The sequence below is a fragment of the Carlito syrichta genome, unplaced genomic scaffold (genome assembly GCF_000164805.1).
Source record: "Carlito syrichta isolate Samal-C Ts95f unplaced genomic scaffold, Tarsius_syrichta-2.0.1 Scaffold115573, whole genome shotgun sequence".
In the NCBI taxonomy this organism is placed as follows: Eukaryota; Metazoa; Chordata; class Mammalia; order Primates; family Tarsiidae; genus Carlito; species Carlito syrichta.
Window position 1 is genome coordinate 14,876 of NW_007059669.1, and position 22,327 is coordinate 37,202.

The 22,327-nt window shown below is 51.8% G+C and overlaps 2 protein-coding genes and 1 pseudogene across 9 annotated transcripts in view; 1 reads left to right on the top strand and 2 right to left on the bottom strand.

Moving 5' to 3' along the window:
* The window catches only part of LOC103274917 (coiled-coil domain-containing protein 74A-like), a 7,273-nt gene extending 4,115 nt beyond the window's left edge, over nucleotides 1–3,158 (top strand). The window contains exons 4-8 of the mRNA XM_008072332.1: nucleotides 1,381–1,543; nucleotides 2,339–2,528; nucleotides 2,611–2,690; nucleotides 2,774–2,830; nucleotides 3,020–3,158. Coding sequence (XP_008070523.1) covers nucleotides 1,381–1,543; nucleotides 2,339–2,528; nucleotides 2,611–2,690; nucleotides 2,774–2,830; nucleotides 3,020–3,158 — 629 coding nt within the window. The remainder of the gene's footprint in view (nucleotides 1–1,380; nucleotides 1,544–2,338; nucleotides 2,529–2,610; nucleotides 2,691–2,773; nucleotides 2,831–3,019) is intronic.
* Nucleotides 3,159–3,668: 510 nt separating this feature from the next.
* Nucleotides 3,669–5,610, bottom strand: LOC103274924 (annotated as a pseudogene).
* A 1,396-nt stretch (nucleotides 5,611–7,006) lies between these two features.
* MED15 (mediator complex subunit 15) overlaps nucleotides 7,007–22,327 on the bottom strand; it is a 75,422-nt gene continuing 60,101 nt past the window's right edge. For 2 of the 8 annotated variants that reach the window (XM_008072280.1, XM_008072288.1), the window contains exons 9-18: nucleotides 19,313–19,432; nucleotides 11,626–11,762; nucleotides 11,405–11,532; nucleotides 11,100–11,234; nucleotides 10,958–11,021; nucleotides 9,978–10,044; nucleotides 9,431–9,591; nucleotides 9,183–9,349; nucleotides 8,688–8,786; nucleotides 7,007–8,058 (exon numbers count right to left, since the gene is read on the bottom strand). In XM_008072280.1, coding sequence (XP_008070471.1) covers nucleotides 7,922–8,058; nucleotides 8,688–8,786; nucleotides 9,183–9,349; nucleotides 9,431–9,591; nucleotides 9,978–10,044; nucleotides 10,958–11,021; nucleotides 11,100–11,234; nucleotides 11,405–11,532; nucleotides 11,626–11,762; nucleotides 19,313–19,432 — 1,215 coding nt within the window. In that variant the 3' untranslated portion in view covers nucleotides 7,007–7,921. The remainder of the gene's footprint in view (nucleotides 8,059–8,687; nucleotides 8,787–9,182; nucleotides 9,350–9,430; nucleotides 9,592–9,977; nucleotides 10,045–10,957; nucleotides 11,022–11,099; nucleotides 11,235–11,404; nucleotides 11,533–11,625; nucleotides 11,763–19,312; nucleotides 19,433–22,327) is intronic. The other 6 variants (XM_008072300.1, XM_021719425.1, XM_021719421.1 and 3 more) reach the window with 5 other exon arrangements.

Here is a 22,327-nt window from a genome sequence, read left to right on the forward strand (position 1 = left end):
TGCCCAGGTGGGTCTCGAACCCGCGGGCTCAGGCAATCCTCTCACCTCAACCTCCCAAAGTGCTGGGATTACAGGCTGAGCCACCGAGCCCGGCTATCCTTTACTTTCAAGGGCTTAGCTTGGTAATTATTTTGGGAGGGTTCTGAGCACATAATGAGGCTTATGGAAAGTTGCAGTACTCAGAGGAAAAATCTGCTTTCAACAAGCGAGGGGGGAACCCCAAAAAAGCTGGAGGGCTGGCTCCTTGTAGTACAGGCTTTCCCTGCTAGGTGTGTTCTAGGAACCCATCGGCATCAGTGTAATGGTTAGCATTGTTGTGAGAGGATATGTTCAATTTCAGTGAAGTTTTTTTTGGAGATTCTTTCAACATGTTTGCCCATTTAAAGATAGGCGATTTACCAGCACATCTGCACCGAGTGTTCAGCAGTTTTTGACCAAAACCAGCATGACCCCATGCCCCCTCCTTCCTATTCACCTGATCTCACCCCCAAACGACTTTTGTTTCCCTGGATTAAAAAAAACCCTCAAAGGGAAACATTTTGCCCTTGTGGAAGAGGTGAAACAAAAATCGGCAGAAGCACTAAAAGTCATCAAAACTGATGAGTCAGCCGGGCTCGGTGGCTCAGCCTGTAATCCTGCGCATTTGGGAGGCTGAGGTGAGTGGATTGCCTGAGCCTGCGGGTTCAAGACCCGCCTGGGCAACTTGGTGAGACCTCATCTCTACAATAAATAAAAAATGAGCCAGGCGTGGTAGCGCGCATCTGTAATTCTGGTTACTCGGAAGGCTGAGGTGGAAGGATCACTGGAGCCACAGCAGGTCGAGGCTGCGGTGGCCGGGAGCAGCCACTGCACTCCAGTCTGGGTGACAGAGTGAGACTCCAACTCAAAAAAAAAAAAAAACAACCAAAAAAACCCCTGATGAGTTTCCACTGTTTTGAGCAGTGGAAAAAGCAACTCAACAGGTGTATTGCATCAAATAGAGAGTACTTGGAAGGTGACTGAGGTTTAAACATGTAAGAATAAATACACAATTTTTATAAATAAATTATAGGGTTTTTTGGGTCCCCCTTCATATCTTGGTACATTTAGATACACAACTTTGAACATAAAATGTAAGAAACCCCTGTTGCCAGAGCCTTGGCCTATAACAGCTTCCACCACCATGATTATTCTAGAGTGTTCAGCTGGCATTACCCATGGGTTTCATCCTTAGAACCTCATTTATTCCGCCCAACAGCCCTGCAAGGGAAGCAGTTACCATCTCCCCTTTACAGAGGAGAGAACTGAGGAAGGGGCAGGGGCTTGTTGGGCACAAGCAGCTAATCCTAGAGACGGCTCTTGATGCCTGCAGTAACTGGCCCTACTGGGTCTGACTTGCAGCCAACTCCCAAGGCAAGGCCAGGCCCCAGCGCAGCTCCTTCAAGGAGCAAGACTACAAAGTTGACGCCCCCCAGAAGACGGACCTGGAAGAGGAGCCCTTCAGCGGTGCCTGGCTTCACAATAGCAAGCTGGACAAAGTTCCTGGGGCACAGGGGCAGGCCAAGTAAGGCTCCCTGCAGCCCGTGGGCCCCAGGATTGCATTGTAGGTTCCCACCCTGGGACCAGCCAGCTACTTTGCCCTTGCCCCACGGGCCTGTCTCCAAGGCTCATGAAAGCAGATGACTGCCAGACTCCATCCATCTGGTGGGTACTGTCTTCCTCCCCTCCCCTGGGAGTCCTGCAGTGTCCCCGTGCTGACCCAAGCCCACAAGAGGGACCAGAGGCAGCCCCTAAGTCATTTTATCAGGGAAAAGAAAAAAAAAATTACCAAAAAAACAGTGAGTGGGGTTCCTCGGCCTGATTGGATGAAGTTGGTTGGGTGTCTGGCTGCAGCCTGACGTTTGGAGGCACTGGGCTAGCAGGACAGAGCAGAACCAGGCTCTGTTGACTCCAAGTTTCTGGGACTGCCCTGGAACGTTTCACAGTACACACTTTGGGTAGTGCAACCAGAAGGACAGGCTTGTTTCTCTGCACAGTTCTCAGATTCCCTCAAGACAGGCCCCAAAGTGAGAAGTCCTGCTGGGTGTGGAGTCAAGACCAAGGGCAGCCTGGTGCTAGCTGGTCACCCTCTGAACTACATCTAGCATGCCATGCACCTTCAGAGGGAAGACAGGTCACAGTTGGTCCCAGAGACTCCCACCTTCTGCCAGAGCACTCTAGTCAGCGGGAGAATGTAGCCAGGCCCATGTCCCTACATGAGCCTCATACCAGTCTGGACATTCAGCTGCGGGGAGGTGCTGGGTGGGTGGTTAAATGCATCTGAGCAGGTCACCTGTGACTGCTACAATGACTGTTTCAGAGGTGAGGAATCAGAGGACTCGAACGCTGGGACCGCCTGGGTGGTAGGCAGCCAGCACAGGGGGAGGCAGCCGATGGGGGCGCTCTCCTTGAGGAATCTGCCCCCGCACCTGCGTAAGCCCACCACACTTCGGCAATGTGAGGTGGTCATCCGCCAGCTGTGGAACGCCAACCTCCTCCAGGCCCAAGAGGTGAGGCGCCCTGGGTGGGAGGACAGTCCTGGGCAGCCCTATACCCCACAACCCCCACCACCCTCCTCCCCCTGCCTTCCAGTTGCAGCACCTCAAATCCCTCCTGGAAGGGAGCCAGAAGCCCAAGGTTGCTCCCGAGGAGAACGGGCCTAGTTTTCTCAAGTGAGTACCCCGGCCTACTCCACCCCCGCCCCATCCCAGTGATCCCGGCTGCCTGGGGCTTACTGCTGACTTGTATCACCCAGGATCCAGGAGGCCACGCAGTTCCCCAAGGTCTCCTCCAAGAGTCTCTCTAAGAATTGGTGAGCCCCACTGGCACGGGAACTGTGGGGCAGCCTTTGCAGGGGTGCCTGCAGGGTGGGGGATCTGGGCTCAGAAGCAGAGCCGGTCATGGCCGTGCTGGGCTCTGGTCAGTGCCAAGCAGACCCCACTCACAGGTGGCTCTACACTTTCAAGAACACCTGAGGTGACTGTCCCTCTACCTGCCCCAGTCTGATTCTGAGCTCCAGGCCTGTGATGGAACGTGCCATCTTGCCCGCAAGGAAGCAGATGCTGAAGAGTAGCTTTGCTGAACGGCAGAAGAGGCTGCAGGTGGTGCAGAACCGGCGCCTGCACCGCTCCCTGCCCTGAGCCTGCCCCCCACGTGCCAAGCCCAACATTCATCATTTATTATGAAATGGGCTGGTTCTCAAATTGTCCAACGGCAAATTCTCATTAAAAGTAACTGTCTTAAATGGTGAAAACAATTTGGCCTTTTAAATGACAACTTGGAAAAAGCCTTCATATCTACAGCATGAATGGAATGTACTCTTAGAAAAGCTAGAGTGTGCGGGTTTGAAGTTGAAACACAGTGACAGATGTGGTACGAATGATGTGTTTCTAACAAGGCTAACAAAGATAAGGAGGAAGCAAAATACAGTTGTCAGTTATCTTACATCTTGCAAGACAGTCTGCTCAGGGCGCTTCTATTCTCGCCTACTGCTTCCCTGGGGACAGCTTAATGTACACGTGGAGATGGGTTCTATATTACATCTTGATGAGTCACTTCAATTGAAAGGTAATCTCAGCCCATGCCACATGGTGTTAGAAGTCTGGCTCCCCTTGGGGCTCAGTGGACTTCCTAGAACTACTCTTGGGGCTTTAGAGGAAGGTAGTGAATGAATATCCAGAAGCATCAGCCCATCCTTCACAAGGACTCTGGCGGTAATGGAGGGTGAGGTCACCACCACTTTCCCATATGAAGTGTTTCACTGTTCAAAGGTCCATATTTGGATCCAAAACCTGGTTCTGGGACAAAAGTTCATTTTCTTCTCTGCCAACACAGCAATATCCTCTTCTTTTTCCTGTTCTCTGGGTTTTTCATTATTAGAAGAGCTAGTAGTTTGAAACTCATTATCCAAGTTGATATTTTCTCATAAACATTTTCCATAACTTTTCGGACTTGGAGCCTGTGACTTACGTTTTGCTCCTGAAGATGTGTGAGGTTGGAGGTAGAAAGCAATTTTATTTAATTGGGGCATATTTTTATCCACATTGATGTCAGTTACCCATTGTGGCAGTATCAACTCAGCCAGGCATAGTGGCTCACACCTGTAATCCCAGCACTTAGGAGGGGTTGGAAGAGAGGATTGCCTGAGCCCAGGCATATGAGACCTCTTCTCTACAATAAATCACAAAATTAGCTGGGCGTGGTGGCATGCGCCTATGGTTCCAGCTACTTGGAAGGCGAGGCAGAAGGATCACCTGAATTCAGCAGGTGTGAGGCTGCAAGTGGCTGTGAGCGTGCCTGGGTAACAGAATAGGACTCTAACTCACACACACAAAAAAGAAGCATAGAGCCGGGCTCGTTGGCTCAGCCTGTAATCCCAGCACTTTGGGAGGCTGAGGTGAGTGGATTGCCTGAGCCCACAGGTTCAAGACCCGCCTGGGCAACTTGGCGAGACCTCATCTCTACAATAAATAAAAAATTAGCTGGGCATGGTGACGCATGCCTGTAATTCCGGCTACCTGGAAGGCTGAGGTGGAAGGATCGCCGGAGCCCAGCAGGTCGAGGCTGCGGTGGCCGGGAGCGGCCACTGCACTCCAGTCTGGGTGACAGAGTGAGACTCCAATTCAAAAAAAAAAGAAGCATAGACTTAGTCTCACATCTCACCCCCGGAATTTCGGCAGAGCAGCCTGACCTCCCACTTCACCAAAAAGCACAGAAGTGTGGGGCAGCACTTGAAAATATCCATTTTCCTTCTGTACTTGGTTCTTCTGCTCCCCATTTACATGGTTTACTTCATTTTCCTCTTCATCTATTGGATTCACATGTGTTCTAGACCAATATTCTAGGAGTGCTTGGAGTAAAAGTCCTCCTAAATTCAATTTTGGATCTGATTCTTCATGGCTACAGAAACCAGCATCTTTTTTAGCTATAGTCACTCTCATCCAAAGTAATAGTCAACATTGCTGTTTTTAATTATTCTGAGAACCAATTTGGCACATACACCATTTAAAATCTTTTCTTAATTTCATCTTCAAAATCTACTTTGCCCATATCTTCAACTTTATATGTACATGCCTTCAGTACAATATGCCATATTATTGGTATCTTTGATACGTCTCATCATTAAGAATGTGAACTGAATAATAGCATCCCCTTTAATAGCCTGGCCAGGCTGCATACAAGGGGTGTTATAGGGTTTGCATGGTCATTGTCATCATCTCCAGAGGCTCTGAAATTCCCTTCAATGTCCATTTGTTTATTTAGACTTAGGTGTTGCCACCCAGATTGTGGGGGAGGGGGGATCAGCTGATCTATCAAGCTCCATCTTGAGAACTGGTGCTTTTTCTTCACAAATTTCTTCACCATTGTCAGGGCTTCTCAGGTCTGTACAATAAGTCTTCCTCCAGAACATACATGTGTGAAAGCATCACTGACTTGCAGGGTCCAACTCCTGCATCATGAACTCAGTTTGTTGCTATACATCTCTGCTGACCAAAGGCAAATAGTCCCATCAGAACTGCTGGAAAGGCACTGTGTGCCATCTCTGTTCAATAGCAGTGCTTTTACATTATCTGTGTGCTCCTTGACCTTCATTAGTTTTGCATATGTTCTTGGATCTCATACTCTTCTCAGTGGACTCTGATACAATGATTGTTCCCAGATGATTCATGGCCAGGCTATAAATGGAATCTTTGTCCTCACTTAAAGAAGTTGTGACAGTGTTCTTTGAGGCAGTCAATGCTGTTAGAATATTCACATCCCAAAGGAATATTTGTCCAACTCAGCTGATGCTGCCAGTTTTTTATCCTTGGCATATGCTAAGGCCTTTACATAATCTGTGTCTTTTATGTTGACATACAAAATCCCTTAAGTGCATTCCATACTTTTACTGTCATATCAAAAGAAGTAGATATTAGTGTTTTTCCATTACAAGAGAGTCCAATGTCATTTACTCAATCGGTGCGGTGTTCCATAGATGCTATAAATAGATCTTGCTTGTGCTGATTGGCACTCCACATTTGGGTGATGGAGTCTCAGCCGGCTAAGGAAAGTCTATTATAGTGCTGGATCAAGTTGCAGGGCATTGACTCCATTTCTACTGTACTTCTCCACTTCATCTCTAATAACATAGAAAACTTTGTACTTTCTACTACCCTGCTGTGTTCTGAATTCTACTACTTTTAAGCCAAGCTAAGTTCCAAAATAAAGCTCATGAGAGATAAAACACTTGATCTCCAAATTCAGGAACTGTTTTTCTTGCTACTATTTTGCTACTCAGCATTTACACAAAAGCATACTACGAAGGGAGTATTCTCTTACCTGTTGAAGAATGAACATAAAGCCTGCTTCTCTCCATGTTGTGTGTCTTGTTCCTCACTGGCTGTCAGCCATCCCTTCCCAGTCCTTATCCCCAGCCCAGCTCCCTGATAGTCTGGAAAGGACCTACCTGAACAGCTAGGTTTTGCTTTCCCAGGACCTGGCAGCTATCCCAGAAATAGAGAAGCACTGGTAAAGGCACATATGCCTTTCTTGGAGGCCAGACACATGGCTACTTTCAGTCTCCTGCCCAGACTGGACACTCCAGGGGCCAGATGCTGCCTCTCCTTCTCATCAGAGATCTGGCTGAGCTGGTCTTCCTCTTTGGGGGAGCGATGTCTCCAGATCACTATGTCCAGGCCCACACCATCCCCTCCATTACCAGCACAGCAGCTACCACCATTATCTGTGCTGGTCAGACTACTGCTCACCCTTGCCTGGATGGCAGTCCTTCCAGTCCCACAGTCCCATCTCCCTGGCATGCATCTCCGTCTCTTCCTGCTTTAGGAAGCAGGAACTTTGCCAGAACCTGGGAATGAACCAGGCTGAGGAACAGGAACTGTGTCAGACAAGGGAGCCAAGGTCTGGGGCGTCCATGGTCAGACTGGACACTACCAGCTCCAAGGCTGACAGCAGGCCCTAGATCCATGGAGAAGGGGACACAGTGACAAACTGACAAACACAGGAATAATAAATTTATTGTAAGAACCACAGATGATGGGGTAGTGCACATAAAAAGGAGGAACCTCTCATCACCAGAGGGCTGGCTGGTGCCCAGAGTGGTGGGCAAAACAGGAAGGTGCTATGTGGCCCCATCCCTGCAGGGGGCCCATGCTCTTGAACGGCACAGAGCATGTGGTGCTCTGAGGATGCCACATCCCGAGGACATCACTTTTTATTCTTCACAGTGGGGACATGGCTCTGGACTGAGAGTTGCACAGGAGTACCTGGGATAGGATCCCTTGACGCCCTGCTCCTTGATCACCCCACCGTGCTGAGTAGGAATGCCATGAGGGCTGAGGCCCAGGTGGAGGCAGGGAGCTAGCAGCACCTGCAGACCTCCCAAGAGGCAGCCTGTGCCCTGGACCCGGGAGCTTCTCCATGGTTGCCCCGTTTGGTAAAAGTGGCACAGCCTGAACCCAAAACCACGATCAGAAAACCGTGTGTGTCTTAAGGGTTTCCTATGTCCTCTGTGTTCTCCTATAGGAACAAGTAGAGGTGTATTCTAGCACACACATGAGGCTCAAACAAGACCCTGAGTTGTGCTGCTGAGAATGGACCCGGACCGGACCCTGGAAAGGCCGCAGTAAGAGCAGCCTGAGGATCGTGGTCAAAGGTGTGTCTGACTCCTTGAGGAAATTGTGTGGAGAATCTTCTTTGAGAAGACGGCAGCACCCCCACGCAGTCAGCTCCTGTGTCAGTTCTGTACAAATGTGGGAATTTCATCTGGCAGGTCCCCAAGGCAGAAGATAAAAGCAGGAAAGCTAACCTAACCCCAGGCTCTCTAAGGAACTGACACCTAGAAATGTCCAACAGGAGGTGTGTGTCTGCAGCCCTGATGAGGCTGCTGGCTGTCCCTCAGTCCCAGCTAGGCGGCCGAGAGGCAGGCCTGGTGGACGCTCTGGGCCCAGGTGTTGAGCAGGGCGGTGACCGAGTGCTTGTCAGGGAGTTGCAGCAGCCTCGAGGTCATGCAGCGGTGCACCGACTGCAGGAAGGGGTTGGCGTCTGTAACAAGCAGTGGGCTGTGAGTGTGAGGCTGCCAGTACCATACCCGCACCTGGCCTGCTAGCAATGCTCTCCTGCACATGGTCAGCTGGTGGGCTCTTCCCCAGAGCCTCAATGTCAGTGAAGAACTGGAATTTGAATAGGATCTGGAGCCCAGAACTTTCCCTCTGTGAAACCCTTGGGAACCCAGTCCTGATTCTGCTGAGTGCCAGCTCTGAGTATCAGAGAAACTGCCCCCCACCAATGGGACTCTCTCTGGGTCACATCACCCAGATGGGTCCCCATGAGCCCAATCTCCTGGCAGTGTCCATCAGCCCTGCTGAGTCACAGTGGCTTCTGGCAGAACTGGGTCTGTCCTTGAGTTGTAGGCTTATACATGCCTCACCTACTGAACACAGCTGTCCTGCTGCAGGACGGAAGGGCAGATGAAGGTCAGAGACCCTTTTCTCTCCATGTGACCACTGAGAAACCAGATCCTATCTGCAGGGGCATCTAGAAGAGGGGAGGGAAGGCCTGGCTGGGGAGGTAGGAGGGGCACTGAGGCTGTCACTGCTGCACAGGAAATCCTGCTTGCCCAGAATTACCCCTGCCTGCCCTGGGTCCTCCGATGGTCCTCTGGGTTCACGTACCATACTGCCACTGCCGGTTGATCCACAGCGGGCTCTGAGCAGGGTAATCAGCAGGCACGCTGAGCTCTAGTGGGGGTACACTTGGGAGGTCCTTGTCATCTGCAATACACAAGACTGTACCTGTGGCTTGGACTAGCCCCAGCCTGCCCTGGCTTACAGCCCTGCTCCAAAATAGGATTCTTCACACCCTGGAAGGTTCTTGTGAGCTTGCTACAAGGCAGCCTCTAGATTTCCATTCATGGAGGCCTGAGTGCTCTGCGTGGATGGATGCCCAGGGTCCTAGCCTCTCTCACCTCAGGGCTCCAGGCAAGCAGAGCCACATCTGTGTGGGGAAGGTCAAAGGGTCTGGGCTGGGTGTGTTTGAACAGGCAGCCTGGCTGGTCATGAGGGTAGGGGTGGGCTCTGCAGACTCTGCGCCTTTCAGCATAAGCAGCAGAGTCCAGGGATTGCAGTTGGGGTTTCCTGTGCCAGCCCTTGCCCTCCCTGGATACTCACCCAGCTTGCATATCAGGTGGACGGTGCCATTGTTGCTGCAGTGAGAAGGGTCCAAGTTCACCAGGAACTTAGGGTCCAACCTGGCTACCTCACCCTGGAGCACACTGGGGATACTCTGCCGCTCATCCTCCTCAAGCTTGCGCTTCCGGGTACACACTACCGGGGCCCTGAGAAGGCACCATGGTGACTACATTGGCAACACACATCCATGGCTGACTGGCCCAAGGCTGAGCCCGGGATGTACATACGTGATGGGTGGGCCGTGGATGGCTGTCATGGCTGGTACAAACGTGCGGTAGAGGGAGTGGTTGAAGACAGGTGAGCGGATATTGGCCAGGACGGCATCCAGAAGTGGCTGGCACAGGTACTGCTGTTTGGTTGGCGGCACTGGGGGTGGTGGGGGTGTGGGCTGGAGACAGGATGGGCGAGGTTAGCAGCCTGGGGCTCCAGGGCTCACCCACTCTTAGGGGGCCTTCCTGACTCCAAGGCCCTCACCCTGAAAGCCAGATTCCCGAGGCTTCTCTCACAACCTCCAGTCCTGTGCAAACAATGTGGCCGATCCTGGACACAATCCCCTGCCCCCCAATAGCCTTGCCCTCTCCCAAGTCCCTATTCCCCAGGGCTAAGAGGCACAAACAGAGGGTGAATTCTCCCACATTCTCACCCTGTAGATGGGAAATTTCTTGGGAAGGGTTCCCAGGGTAGGCCCTGACTGTGACGGTCCTTCCCAGCTTATGCTGTACATGCTGAGGGGTGAGCCCTAATCTCTCCAGAAGGGCCTGGCACACCACTCACCACTGCCATGTCATTCTTGAGTTTCTCCAGGGCGATCTCACACTTCTGCAGGGTCTTCAGGGGACACCTACAGGGAGAGGGAACAGGGCTGACCTCCAAGCTGAAGGGCTGGGAGAGCTGGTGGCTCTTGGGCTTGGACCCAACCACCGCCTGCTAGGTCTTCTTTGGAAAGCTCTGTAGGAACCTTGGTCAGTTGACCAGCTATGCCCAGACCCAGAGTCTAAGGCAGGCAGTCCTCACCCCCAGGAGCTGCCCGTTCTGGTTGTCAGGACAAGGCAGTGGGTCAAGGAGAAGGGTAGAGGCCAGGCTCCTGATAAGGCTGGGTAGCCTCAGTTTTGACTAGGCCAAGCACTGCCCTCTGTATTCTTATAACCCCAATGAAGGATCAGCCCCAGGTGGCCTGGGGGGCCATCCAGCAGTGATCAGCATTCTACCTAGATAATCGGAACAAGGAGACACTATGCCGAGGCGGCGAGATGAGAGGGAAGTACACTCGGGTGCTGCCCAAGCTCTGGTGCTCACAGCAGCCTGTGGCCGGCAGCCCTGTCCTCCACCTGTTTCTCAGAAGTACCATCTTGTTTTATTTTTACAAAGCACATGCAGGCTGCAAAGGGAGTACCTGAGATGCGGTCACCTGCCCACGGAAACCAGCAAATTTCAAGGGCAACAGTGAAGGTCAGACTCAGGCCCGTCATGGCCAGCTGACAGGTCACCACAAGCCAGAACCTGGCCACTGGGGGAGTAGGGGAGAGTTTGGAGTGCCAGCTAAGGGAAAGCTCTGGCTTGGAGCGCCAGCACACACACTTAAGTGGAGCCTCAGGGGCCTCTGGCCAGGCCCAAAGAACTGCCTGGCACCTTCACTAAACCTACATCATCACCGAGTCATGGCGTTCCATGGCTGGCCCAGTCACACTCTTGGGGACCCGCTGCAGGTTACAGGCACAACGCTTCCCTTCCCCAGGCACCTGGGCAAAGCTCACCGCTTAGAGGGGTCTGTCAGAATGTCCAGAAGGCTCTTCATCTTACTCAGGTCCTTTTTTCTGTCTGGGACAGAAGAGGAAACCCTAAGACACTAGCCCTGGGATGTCCTCGGCCCCCGCCCTGTCCCAGCCCACAGCCCACCTTCGTTCTTGTCAATCTTGTTGATCATGCGGCGCAAGGGCTCGATGTACTTGGACAGCTGCTTCAGCTTGTCCAAATACTGCTGCTCCTCGGCCTGGCTAGAACCAGCTGGGCTCATGACGGAGCTGGGGTTCACTGCAGGACAGGACACAGCCAGGTGAGGTTGCAGTCTAAATCTCCAGGTGGGACACAGGCACACCCGGTACAACTCTCAGCATCTCAACTTGCTGGGCCACTTACTTCAGGTCACATGCTGGGGCTCTGGGCCTTAGGCTGTGCTCACTCCCACCCCAGGCCCGACTTACCAGGAGTGTTTAAAGGTCCAGGTGAGGGGACGCTGAAGTTCTGTGGGGTGCGCGCCGTCACTGGACTCTGGGAGGGCTGCGGTGAGGGGCTGGGCAGGAAGCTACTGGGGGATGGGGCAGGGCCAGAGCTGCAGCAAATCAAAGGAAATGTGTATGAGCTGGGGCTAGACAGGGCCTGCCCAGAAGGCCAGGCAGAGGAGGGCACCCCCGGCCAGGCCTACCTGACGTTGGAGTTGGGCTGCGAGCTGGGTTGGCCAGGCTGCGGGGACGGCTGGGGGGGAGGGGGCATCGATTGCGGTGTCTGCACCTGCTGGCCCGGCGACGGCGAGGACAGCATGGGGAGGCTGCTTTGGCCAACCTGGAAGCGGAGGGGCTCAGCCGGTGCACTGCCACATGCCCGCTAGCCTCCATGCCACCTGCCCACCGCATGCACAGGCCCTTCCTCCCTCACAACTTTACCACACATACTTGTCTTCTTCCGGATGCCACCCAGACACACACATAGGCATGTACCCCCATCCCTGACACCTAGCACGCTGTGATGAGGGGCTGGCAGGAGGGCCAGCCCTTGCTCCTTGGTGGGGACGCCATGAGGACACAGGTTTCTAGGTTAGGGGTGCAAGGAGGATAGCAGAGGAGGCAATGGCCTCGACTCATACCAGCCTGGCCTTCCTTTCCATGCCTTGCCTGCAACGCTCTCCTCTGTGGGTCAGTGAGGACCCTGCTGTGCTGACTGGTGGGACCATTTTTCTAGCACACTTCCACGAGTCCTGTGGCCTTCCCACAGGCCATCTGTTATGAGTAACAGGTGCAGGTAATTCCACCCTACCGAGAAGCTACAGGGTAGCTGTGTCCTACCTGAACCTGCTTAACTGGAGCAAGGTGGCCTGAGAAGCCACATACACACTCATGGTGGTGGTATCTGTGTTGGCCTGTACCAGCATCCCGGCCCTGACCGACGTCCCTTCACTAGATAGGCAGAGTACACAGGGAGAGGTGAGCAACTCAGCATCACAGCCTGTTTCTGCACTCAGGGTATGTGTCCCAAATCCTCAGAGGCCTCATCCCTGTCTGCTCTCTGGGCTGCTCTCTGCTCCCAAGTCTTGTTGGGGATAACACAAATAGGGCCAGCTGTACCACTGACCACACCAGGGACACCACTGTCTTATTCTGTGAACTCCAAGGGATAAAACCACACTGTGCAGGCAACAGGGACAAGGATGTGAGATACCCACACCTTTTAGGGGAGGAGCACATGACAGTAGCACTGACAGGGAGGACAGATGAGTGCTAGCTCTGGTTGCCCAGCCTTCCCCGAGGGACCCTCAGCAGAAAGACTGCCTTGCCAGTGCTGGGGATGGCGGCCACACTGGAGTCACATTGAGGGCCCTACTGTCTTCAGAGGTCCCTAAGGGCTCTTTGTGGCATCACCCTCTACATGCCAAAGTCCCCTCACAGCCTGCTTCTGGGAAGCCTGGCCTCACCCTCTCACAGCTCCTGGACTATCCAGCTCTGCAGACCAACTCACTTCTCCTGGGCACTCTGGTCACGGATGCTTCTCTGGGTCACAGGTCATCTCCCTACCCCATGTGCCTCTGCCATAATGCTGGGAGTGTTGATTACGGTTGACCCCAGCTGATTGCTGTTTTCTCAGCTCCTCAGATTGGGAACCAGCTCCAGAGCCCACAAGGAAACCAGCTGCCTGCCATCCTCACTGCCATACCAGGCAGGGGAGGGTATGGTGGCACTGCCCTTTCTCTCAGCATCACCTGGACCAAGCTCCTGGAGTGAAACGCTGTTTTTCCCCTGCCTGTACCCACTGGGTGTGCCCAACAGCACTGCCCGGGATGCTGGGAAACAGGCTGCTCCTGGGGCCACGTGTGCTGGGGGATAGGGGCTCCAAGGAACAGGGTGCCATGCATAGATGGCACTTCCAGAACAGCAGAATAAGAGGGAGCTCGGGCCTCAGGCTGCTGGGCCTGGTCACTCTCCTGAGTGGAGCAAAATGGTTCATGGTGATTCACACTGATGTCAGCAAGGTCAAAAACAGGGACTAGAACTAACTTCATTTCACCAAGGGCTGAGCTGAACAAATGCAGCAGGTTTTTCCCACACGGGTCTCATGTGTTCATGGTGCTGGGGTGCACAGTGAGTCCTGGGGGGTGCGGCACATCACACATACTGGAAAACATGCTTTAGAATCAACCCAGGTGCTGAAATCCCAGGACCAGAAAGTTCCACACAGAGAACCACAGATGGAACCAAGGAGATGAAAGCAAAGGCCCTGGGATCCCCATGCCCAGCCCAGTTCTGTCAGGCACAGCCTACCCTGCGATGGAGTCACTCCTAAAGCCCCGCCCCTCACATGCCCGACTTGCTGCTACCTTCTGCCTGTACTCTTGAAAGATGCCTCACAGGTCGCCCCATTCTTTCAGCCCGAAGGTCAACCCCCCTAGCGCTTCCCTCTCTAACCACTGGGTGCCACCTGCCCCTGCCTGCCCCCAAGAGATGCCACTGCCTCTGCCAGAGCAGTTGTCCCTTCTAGGTGGTCAGCTCTCGTCTGCAGCCTAAAGCTCAATGCTTCTCTGAAGGTAACAAGGTACCTGCAGGGAATCATGGCTGGGCAGAGGCTGCTGCAGCAGGGAAGACAGCTGCACAGTCCATGTTCCTACTAGAATGTTGAAAAAGCCCTCAGCACTGAAACCTCAGGGAAACATCCTTGCTCTCGGTGAGGGCAGAGCAGCAGCAGGTCTAGGACATGGCAAAGAGCGGCCAACTGGAAAAGCCTCTGGGGAGGCAGAACACCCAGACCCAGGCTCTTCCCTCCAGGGACTCCCATGGGAAGCACATGCAGTATGATGGGTGCAGCTCCTCTGTGAGTCCTCTGTCCCTCCTAGGTGGCAAGTCTCCGCCTTGACCTGTCTCGCTTGTCCTGGGTACACCCTGGAGCTCGGCCACCAACCATCTTACTTCTCTCACCTTAATATGGCCTGGAAGCTTCTTCTTAAACTCTCTCTCCAGGGTCCAGGTTGCCTGGCCTGCCTGGCCTGCCTGGCTGGCAACCCACTCCGCTGTGCCTATGCTCTCAGGGAGTCCTCTTCCAGGCCAGACTTGGGCAGCCCATCTGCCCCTCCGAACCTCAGGAAATCCAGCACCCCCCTTTGGCACCTGCAGTGGTAGTCTCGCTAGCTGTGACGATGGGACCCTTGGGCACCAACCTATCACATAAGTCCATTTTAGTACTTCAGTTGTCCCAAGCCAGGGCAACTGGCAGCCAGCAGAGCTCAGAGGACAGGAGGCAAAAGAGAGATTCCAGTGGGGGGTGGGTGGGGGAGGGGGAACCAAGAACAGGAAACCAGCCCCTGTGCACAAGTGTCAATGCCAGGCAGCCTAAGTCCCAAACCCAAAGTTGCCCCAGACACGCCTGGGAAGGGAAGCAGCACCCCAAAGACCTATCTCAAGACAGAACTGACCTAGCAAGGTGGACAGTGAGGTGAGAAAGAACCTCCTGGCCTCTGGACTTGTGTCAGGTCTGGTCTTTGATCAGAGAGGAAGGAGCCGGTAGTGCCTCTCTATTCTGGGAACAGTCGCTGGTGGGGACAGTGGCTGGAAACTAAAGGGAACTGCTGTTCTGTGCTGTCTACTAGGGTCATGGTCTGCAAGTGGCATGGGCATAGGTCTGTCATAGCTATTAGTAAAAGCCACAGGAAAAGAATGTCACAGCTCCCAGGAAAGGAGCTTGCATACTACCTGTCACCTGGCATCATAGCTAGGAACACAGGAGCTCAGAAGGAAGTGACTTGCTCAAGGTCACACACTTAGTGTGGCGAGGGGAGCCCAGGCATGCCAAATGTCTGCCTAAGCAGCCATTACACAATCTGCTTTCCAGTAAGTTGGCCCCCATGGCAGCTGGAGCAACTGAATGGGAAGGCAGGGGACACAAGGAGCAGGGAGGACAGAAGACGGTAGGGCAGAGGAGCAGTAAGGCTGGTCCAGGAAGCTTCAACCCCACAGGAGCCTCAGGCAAGACTGGCGGTTCACACATACCTGGAACTGCCCTTGCCCCCGGCTCCAGCACTCAGGGTGTCCGCTGGAATCACTCCCAAGAGCACAGCAAAACATCATAGCAATGCCTGCTTATACCTGCCAAAGTAGCTTTGGGACAGGGACCCATATCATCCCTTGGACCAGGCACTATGTCCAGCACATGCCTGGCACCAAGTCCTGCTTAGACATGGTAGCCTGAGTCTGTGAGGTATCCCCACCATAACAGGAAGTGCAGCCATGGGACACAAGTACAGAGAAGGACTTGGCAGGGAGACTGATGGAATACTTGCACTCCCACTCTCTGTTCTGTTTTCTTGGACCCAATTTATTGCCACAAGGAAAGAACAAGAGCAGACAGGCAGAGCAGATTCCAAACTGCATCCTGCTGAGAGGGCAGGTGGTCAGAGAGGAGAGTGGCCACAGGATGCGCCACCTAGACAGGCTGGAATTGGCAGGCGCCGGCTGAGTTCAGGGATACAGGTCCCAGCTGGGGTCATTGGTGGGCAAGCGTAGGGCAGTTTCTGGTGAGGATTTACAGGTGAGTTCCTGGGATAAACTCTCTTCTCGGAAGGGACCAGATTAGAAAGAGAATGACACGAATACAACTGCACACCGTTTTTGGGCCAGCTCGTGCGGCCAGATGAATGCTCGTGGCGGAGACCAGGGTGCCTCCATCACCAAGGTCAATCCACAGCCAGGCATACAGGAGGTTGCAGGGCAAAGCCTGGCGTCCTGGGTCATTGTGTCATTGGGGAGGGCCGGCGAGAGAGCCTCCCTGCAGGGAAGGCTGGAACAAGGCCGGGCTGCAGAGCAACTGCCTGGGCAGTGGGGAGGCCTTCGCTCCAGAGTCTCTCCCCCTTGGCTTTTCTCCCTAAGAGTTTCCAGGGTCTCCTTCCGCTCAGATGATGAGCATGAATGAGCCTGCCTTAAACAGCAGAAACAAACAAACCAGACCTTTTCCCAGTTCCGTGCCTTCCTTTCATTTTTCCAGAAATTCTGTGGCTTTAGTTTACTGCTGGGAAGAGTATTTCCTAAGTTCTGCTGCATTTGTCCTCAATGTTCCACTCCCAAAGTTCAGTGTACCCCCCACCACCAACACTTATGGGTAGAACCTAACAAATAAATCTTCCTGCAATGATGCTGTCACTCACCCACATAGTGCAACGAAGAGGAGCCAGAATTCTCCATGGCATTTATTTCAAGCACTAACTTTATTTTGGTTCCATCTCTCTTCCCCTCCACCTAACTTCCTGGTCTTTGGTGTTGGGAGTTACCATAGACATTGAGACTTATTAGCTGACACAACATGGAGGCAGACTTGATGTGGAAGGGGCCAGGGAAGGCCGGGGAAGGGGAGAGCGAGATTTGGGGATGGGTGAGAGAAAGGGGGTACCTGGGGGAAGTCAGAGGGAATGCCAGCAGCTGGGTGTGGGAGTGGCTATGCCACAACAGAGTGTGGGCAGCACCAGGCCTAGGATAGAGTCTGACACTGCGGAGGAGTTGAGGGAGCACATTGAGGAGGGTAGGAGGATCCAGAAAACCAGGAGGAGAAGCAAGGTTGTCAGCTCAGAAGGAAGAGAAGGACTGAGGGATTTCCAAAAGGATCCTGAGCACCACAGTTCCCTATGGCCCCCTCAGTCTGTAAAAGGAGCTAAATACTTGAATTATGAACTGTGATGCAGTGAGAACCAGTGAGATTCTGCACAAAGAACTTAGCTCAAGACCTGGCATGTGTCACACATTAAAAATTTTGGGGACTTTTTTGTTTTTACAAAAATAGGTCCTACAGGTTGGGTGTAGTGGCTCAAGCCTGTAATCCAGCACTTTGGGATGCTGAGGCAGGAGGACTACTTGAGGTCAGGAGTTTGAAACTAGCTTGGGTAACACAGTGAGACCTCATCTCTACAAAAAAAAAAATTAAAAATTACCTGGGCATGGTGGCACACACCTTTGTCCCAGCTTCTCAGGAGGCTGAGGCGGGAGAACTGCCTGAGCCCAGGAGGTCAAGGCTGTAGTGAGCCGTGATCGTGTCACTGCACTCCTGCTTGGTCAACAGTGAGACCCCAACTTAAAAAATACATATCAGTCCTACATCCTTCTGTTAAAGTCATTCCCCAAAATGAACAACCTAGCCTGACTCTGTGAACCCAATGGATACTGCACCAGAGGCTATGGAAGAGGACAAGAAAGAAGTAGTTCTGGCTCACAGAGTGGAGAGCCCAAAGGGACCTGGGCAAGGAGATGCTCGTCAGCAACATGTGAGCAGGTACTGGGGCTCAGGGCAGGTGCCTGGGGCACTGTGTAGCCTCCAGGCATGGGGAGCTGTACCTGAGGTCTACCCTGGCCCCAACTTCTGCTCCTCTGGAGAGCTCTCAAAAGAAGCCTTTTTATCAGCAGATTCCAGTCACTTCCCACAACCCACAGCTACCAAAGGAAGGTCAATGCCAATGAATTCAAATTCTAGTCAGTGACAAACTACGTAAATGGCACATCTGGGGTAATCCTGGGGGTTGGAATGCAGGGAGGGTGAAAACTGACTATGTCCCCAAATGGCAATGCCTCAACCTCAAGAGGGCCCTCATTCTCTTACAGTGTGTGGCACAGAGCCTGGGGACAGATGGACCGGCGACCTCCCTGGCTCAGCCTCTGCTTCCTCCTCCACAGAACCAGGCTGCACCTGGCCCCTCAGGGACGGACAAGGACTATTGTCCTTGATTATAGAGCTGTTTTCCCTATGACAAAAACTGAATTTTCACAAAAAACCCACTAAATAGAAAGCCTATATGATTAGAAAACTTTAGTACCATTTTATTTTCAGCAACTTAGAACGTGCCTGGCACACAGAATGCAGGTGGCAACTATGTGTTAAACAAATATATATACCATGAAATAATTATAAATTCAGAAGCTAAAGGAAAACCAAGAAGTCATATCCCTTAAAGCCATAATGAGGCTGGGTGTGGTGGCTCATACCTATAATCCCAGCAATTCAGGAGGCCAAGGCGGGAAGATCACTTGATCCTAGGAGTTCAAGACCAGCCTGAGTAACATATTGAGACCATCTCTACAAAAAACTTAAAAAATTAGCTGGAAATTGTGGTGTCGCCTGTAGTCATAGCTACTTGGGCGGCTGAAGTGGGAGGAACGCTTGAGCCCAGCTCAAGGCTGCAGTAGTGACCTATGATTGTATCAGTGTGCTCCAGTCTCAGCAACAGAACAAGACCCTGTCTCTTAAAAAAAAAAAAAAAAAAAAAAAAAAAAAAAAAGACTAGGAAAAAAAGGTGTAATGTACAAAGAAGTCTATGTCTACCTAGAAAAGGAGGGGTGTGTATGTGGTGGGGTAAATTCCACACTCTATGCAGCAAACTCTATTATAGCATGACCCAACACCACTTTTGGTCATGGTGAGCACGTTTTGGAATCTATGCTGTCCAATATGACAGCCACTAGCTTCCCTCTGGTCGATCGAGTGCTTGAAATGTAATTAGTGCAACCGACAAACTGAATTTTATTTAATTTTAGGTAATTTAAATAATTTAATGTAAACAGCCACACATGGTTAGTGGCTACACTATTAGACAGCCCTAGAAAGCAAGCCTATTTGCTTATCTTGTTTTATTTTACCATGAAAATGACAGCAGCATAACTTTTTATACTGAAAAGACCCAGACATTTATTAATATCCTCTCAAGAAACGCAAGCTGGGCTTGGCTTCGTTTTTTTTTTTTAAAGTGACACTTGGTTTGGCACTCTGAAAGCCACCATGAAGGAAGTCACCAATGATGATGGGTGTGCTTTACAAAGGCACTCAGAGGAAGCCCCGAGCTCCCAGCTGTGCCCTGGGTGCTGCCCCGTAAATACCTGTGCCATGGGCTGTCTGCCCAAAGGGATGGAGCTTGATGGGACGGCAGACACAGCGGTGGTGGGCGGGAACCGGGCTCTTACGTGCATCCCGCCTTGGGCCAAGGCTTCCGTGATCATCTTTGAGGACAGAGGGACAACAGACAAGGTGATCGCAACAAAGAAACGTAGTGCACAGCAGGTGGAGAGGGCATGTGCAGCCCCTGTGAGAGGGAGTGCCCCTGTGAGAGGGTGAAGGGCACTTGGGTGGCTTGGGGCAGCCTGAGAGGGGAGGTGTGCTGACTTGTTCAAGCTCATAGCATCTCCAGGCTCGTCTAGGCACTGGGAATCTAGAAGAAATGCCAAGAATGCTACTTCCAGACCTTTCTATTCTACTGGCTGCTCTCTTCACTGGTTGTCCTGAACACACCTCTGAACTACTGACAGACCATCATTCTGTGGTCCACAGAGTGGTCAAAACCAGACCTTGAGGGCCAAGGGTGTGTCTGTGGGAGATCAGGCATCTGGGGACAGACTTCAAGAGTACATTCCACCAAAACTTGCTATGAGAACAATCAGTCATCAGATCTACAACAAAAGGTAAGCTCAGGTAAGCCAGCTCACAGCATCTTTCCTTCCCAGCAGCACACCTCTTAGGACCCAAACCCAAATCATCCTCATCTCTTCCAGGCCTTTCTGAGGTTGCTGGTCCTGGTGTCTTTGAAGAAGTGGTTTTCTTTCATAAACAGGGGGAAGGTGTCTGGGAGTCACCCTTTCCTGTGAGGATGCTCACCCCCAGGGATGCAAGTCAAGTCTATTCCTAAACATACATAGGTGACTGCAGTCAGGAACTGCAGCTCATGCTGGAACCTCTCTCCTTAACAATCATTTATTCTTGACCTATAAATGCAGCAAGACAGGCTAAGCACTGCTGTGTGTCTGGGTCTGGCCACTCTCCCTCTGGGTTCTGAGTTGGAGGAGGGAGCCTAGCCAGGTCCCTGGACAACAGCGCCTGCATGTGCTCAGAATGGCTACAAAGTAGAACAAAACAACATGGCCAGGTTCAAAGAGAAAGTAGGACTGATCCATGGAAAAACAAAACATCTTATTATGGGAGGCTATGAACTGGGTCATGAGCTCCAGGTGGTACTGCCGGCCTGCATGCAGTGAGGGGACCAGGGTCAGAGCTCCAACAGGAGAGCAGCCATGGAGAGACCTATTTCTCATACGTGTGGCCCATGCTCACACCCATGGGCGCATGCAGCAGGCACTACAAGCCAGGGGTGATATGGCATAGGGGATGCCAACCAGAACCACACTTCTAGGAGGTTGGGGAAAAAAGCAATCCCAAAGGTGTCTGCCAAAATGCACGCATGACCCTGAAGAGCCCATCACCCCATGGTCACACACAAAGGGGGACATGGGTCAGCGGTATGCAAGGGCTTCAGGGTATACTTGGGAGAGCCCACTGCCTGCACTGTTGGTGGGGCTGAAAATGACTCTCTCCTGGGTCCAGCTCTCAGCAGAACTGGGGGTGACAGATGGCAGTAAGAGGTCATTTCTACCCAGCTGCTGTGCTTCAGAGAAGCCTGTTTGAGAGTGCAGTGTCGGCTCCACAGTGCTCCTTCCAGAAGGGAGAAAGATCTGGAAGTAAGTCAGGAGGTATGAGAGATGTGAGCATTTTTCCAAGAAAGAAAAAAAGTAATAAAGAATAAAAAGTAGCACTCGTGACAAATTATATATATATGTGTATATATATATATTTTAAAAGAGGGGAATGAAAAGCTTAAATCTAATCTGCTACTGACTGGTTTTCTTATAATTGCAAACTACTGATTAGGAAAGCTCAGTTTCTCCAAACTATCAATGCTAAAGCAAACACCCCAGTCATGGTTATTGGACCAGAGGAGTCAGACAACTACTAGCCAGAACTCACTGCCAAGTGACTACACTTCCCTACTTTCCAACACACATCTATAGAGAGAGGAATTCAAATCTCCCTCCCCTACTCCAGGTCTAACTCCTCCACTGTGGCCACAATGCAGAGGGCCCAGAAGGAGCAAAGAAGGTCCTCCAGGGTGGCCAAGGCTTCAGAACAGCAATGAATCAGTGACGCGTCGCATGCACATCTATAACAGGAGTTTATTTTAGATGACAATTCTTCATAACTTGTACATTACAGTTAAATCTTCACATACTAAAAGAATAGCAGTTTAAAAGACAAAACCATAGGGACATTTGACAATGGAGATGCATTCTATCACAGTTTTACTGAAAGTGAGAAAAAGAAGTGTGTTGTGTCCTGGTAGGTACCCTGTGGGTGACCCTGTCCTTCTCAGCTGCATGAATGACAACGCGTAAGAGAGAACCAGGTACATGCAGTACAGAGCTGACTAACTTTCCTAAAACGTTCAGTCCTAGGTTGAGAGCCTGGTCACTCATCATTACCACGGCATCAGGAAGGGCTTGGTGGGACATTTCTTTTCTGCTCTGAGAGAGTAGACTTGAGACAAGGCAGGGAAAGCTGCCTGCTTGGGCCCCCAGTGCCAGCATTTCTTTCATGGAACTGGAGGCCTGTTCCCACAGTGTGTGCAACATGGGGTCACTGCGTACTGATGTCCAATGTGTGAGCACCACATGGGGAATTCCAGTCTGCATCTTTGACCTCCCGGTTAGACAACAACAGACAGGGTTTGAAGGGCCCCACAATGATCCAGTTACTCACTTCTGAGAAGCTTCAGGAACAATCTAGAACTTAGCCATGCATCAAGATATGCATCATTGGTAATAGCAAAACACTGAAAATAATCCCAAGATCCAAGAATAAGACAGTAACTAATGATAAAAAAGTCATTTAAAGAGGAACATCACAGATATTCAAAATAACACTGACCAGTGAGTTATGGGGGAATATTTCATTCTATGCTAATGGAGAAGACGTTACACATAAAATCTCATGGATAGCATGACTCTGACTATATGAAAGGACCAGAAAGGACATTAAACTCATTTTCCCTCATGGAATGTTTGTCTTAC